Source organism: Gekko japonicus, unplaced genomic scaffold (genome assembly GCF_001447785.1).
Source record: "Gekko japonicus isolate JY-2015 unplaced genomic scaffold, Gekko_japonicus_V1.1 scaffold185, whole genome shotgun sequence".
NCBI classification, from domain to species: Eukaryota; Metazoa; Chordata; class Lepidosauria; order Squamata; family Gekkonidae; genus Gekko; species Gekko japonicus.
Window position 1 is genome coordinate 1,384,603 of NW_015176457.1, and position 3,111 is coordinate 1,387,713.

The 3,111-nt window shown below is 41.4% G+C and overlaps 1 protein-coding gene across 4 annotated transcripts in view; it reads right to left on the reverse strand.

The window, feature by feature from the left end:
- Positions 1-1,747: 1,747 nt before the first annotated feature.
- RWDD4 (RWD domain containing 4) overlaps positions 1,748-3,111 on the reverse strand; it is a 7,293-nt gene continuing 5,929 nt past the window's right edge. For all 4 annotated transcript variants that reach the window (XM_015426971.1, XM_015426972.1, XM_015426973.1 and 1 more), the window contains one exon: positions 1,748-2,994. In XM_015426971.1, the coding sequence (XP_015282457.1) occupies positions 2,962-2,994 (33 nt within the window). In that variant the 3' untranslated portion in view covers positions 1,748-2,961. The remainder of the gene's footprint in view (positions 2,995-3,111) is intronic.

Consider the following 3,111-nt stretch of genomic DNA (forward strand, 5'->3'; position numbering starts at 1 on the left):
TGGTAGTGTAATTGCTCACTCATGGACAACTAAAAGAAAACTGATGACCAGTCAAATTTTCTCAAGGGGGAAAAGAAACCCAAGCAGGATATTCAAGAAACTGAAAGAAACAGTTAGGAGAGCGCTTAGGATTTGGTATAGTGCCCCTGACAGGAACAAGAAGTAAGTATGAGTAGTACTTTTTCTCAACTGAAAACTTGTTCCTACTCATTGTGTTTCTTCAGAGTTTCACAATTTATTGTTATGTGACAATTTGGTCAAGTGTACATTTAATAGTAGATTTTGTGGATGAGCAAATATCCTGTAGTCTGCAGATTCGTACCCTCCTCTCTGGCTTCATATGAAGATTTGCTTTTCTGAGAGACTGGCTGGAATACGCAGTCACCTACATCATACAGGATAGACGCAGACGTACATTATTAAATGCAACCTATAAGGGCATCCAGACCATCGGGATCTCCTCCCACATCTACCTGAGCAGTCTGGCTTAGCCTTGTGCTATCTACTGCAAAAGGCACGATCTCTGGCCCTACCCTTTCAACTTTACATAGAGTAAGATACAAAGTCTACACATAACAATTGTCAAAAGATAACAGCTACACACTCACAAATCCATGGAGTGATCCTGAAAGACTCAGGAATAGAAGATTTTTAAAAACAGTCACTGATGGAGCAATCCAATAACCAATTTATGCTTGCTTGGTGGGGTATTAATTAATTTATGTTGGCAAGGCCCAAAGATACACCAATATGGTGGCAGGATGCCACCAACAACACAGGGTAAAGATGGAAGGAGACAGCAGGAAGGCAAGGATGGAACAAGCCTTAGGAATTTTCTGCAGTCTGACATATTGTCATAGAAACCAGCATAATTTTACATCAGCAAAAGAGGTGGATTAAAAAAACACTCGCTTTGGAGTCAATAGAAAACCCCTGAAAACCATACAGCACCCCCCGTACCCCCAGTAGCTACATTAGAGAACAGGATTTCCACTTTTTCTATAACTGATCACAGTATACTATACCTAGCCAGAAAACACAGATCTTGCCAAGATGCACAGTATCATTCTGCCTCTGCATGCAGAGAAACATGGACATATAATTGGGAACTTGGTGATTGTAGCTCTGGCGATTCTGCAAAAGGCCCCAAGGGAGCACCAACAGGAATATCAACTTCTTCTTTCTAGCAATGGGGAATTTATGGAAAACGCACCCCACAAGTTTAACTTATGACTCCCAAACATCTCCCTGCTTTCAACAGGATATCAAAGAGAGGCATGCAGAGCACTTGACCTTAGGATGCCTCCCACATCCTGTTATATGTTTTTTTTCTCTTCACATCCTGTTATATGTGACAACTATACATTTAACTACCCACCCTCATTCAACAGGTTATAGTAGTGTCTTTCACAGAGTAAATATGCACGGCACTGATGGGAGGGGGTGTTGCTCCCCATGTTCAAATTTTGTGTACTAGTGAAGACTGAGAGGAGACCACTATACGCCAATCATTTGTACTGCTGGCCAAACACTTGTGAGATATTCTTTCTTGCAGGACTAAAAACCAGGGCAGGGAAAGACTATAGCTGGACACAATATTCCACTGAAGCTCCGTACAAGAGAAAGGTCATTGGGCTCTTTTTGTAGCAGGAACTCCTTTGCATATTAGGCAACACACCCCTAATGTAGCCAATCCTCCGAGACAGAGCTCTTCTTACAGGGGCTACTGTAAGCTCTTGGAGGATTGGCTACATTAGTTGTGTGTCGCCTAATATGCAAAGGAGTTCCTGCTACAAAAAGAGCCCTTATCTGTCACCGACAGGTGGGCGAGTGTGGCTGGACCATGAGAAATGGAGAGTAACTAGAGATAATGGCATGTACTCTCAAATCACTTGCTTACCAACCCCTAATAAGCACCTAATCATAGTGAATGTCCAATTGCTCCTTTGCGGGGCTGGCACCTTTTTTGTTCCAGCATGTCTCTGATGCCCCTGAAGAGAGTAGGACAGACAGCAATGTAATAGCTGCTGCTGTTCTCTCTCTGTCATCAGTTTTAAAGGATTAGGAATCCTGTGTCGACCCAAAATGCTGGTAGTCTTATTCTTTTGTAATGCTCCTTGATAAAAGCTGAGATGGGCTGAGCTGTTTCTATTCTTAGGTTCCCCGCCACACTCCTCAGTTATCCATCTCAGCTATTTTCATGATGGAGCAATGGGAGAGGACTGAGCGGTCCCCCCCTGCAACAACTGAGGGTCATGACCTTGCCCAAATCATGCCAGAGGAGCACCAGCAAGGGTGATAGCATGGCTTTTGTCAACAATACCCTGTAATAGGGCTACAAAGCACATTTTTAAAAGTATCTATAATTGGTTTCCATTGCAATTTTTCCTAAGCATAACTCCCACATTTGTATATTTTAGTCCCAAAGCTGGATGAGAATATCTGGCAGCTGCCACTGTGTTAAAGTAATTGTGCAGGAATTAAATATCAAGTAAAGCAAAGCTGCCAGTCCCCCCTTCAGACAAGCCCTAGGAGTTAATAAAAGTAAAGCTTATGTTAAAAAGTCTGATTTATTTTTTAAGCAGGTAGGAGTTCTAAACAATCAATTCTCTCTTAGAATCATCTAACGATCTAGCTAGCACATAACTACTAGATGTTTTCATGATTCTTTCAGTACCGCTTGAAACAAGATGAATTAAATATTGTTAGGTTTAGAGGCATGATAGTTCTAGCCAAAACAGAACTACACCAGCTTCAGTGTATCTTCTTTAAAGGCAAACCGTGATGCGAAGAAAGTGATGAAAACCAGAAAAAATGTCCTTCTGGCTGAGCACACCTTTGCACATTTAAATTCTGGAACAAACTGTCATTTTATAAAATACTAGTAGGGGAAAAAATTACAGAAATTGTCTCCAGATCACACTGTAATGCAGTTGATATTTTTCCTGCATCAAAGTCTTCTTATTCATCATCCTTAGAGCCTGTTTTGCTCAGCTGTAAAAAAGACAAAAATGTTCTGTTTATTATTCTTGTAGGTTTCAATCCAGAGACATTCAGTTGCATTTAACACACTCTTTGAAGGCACTGGGGCAATTTCATCGCAGCCAGCTT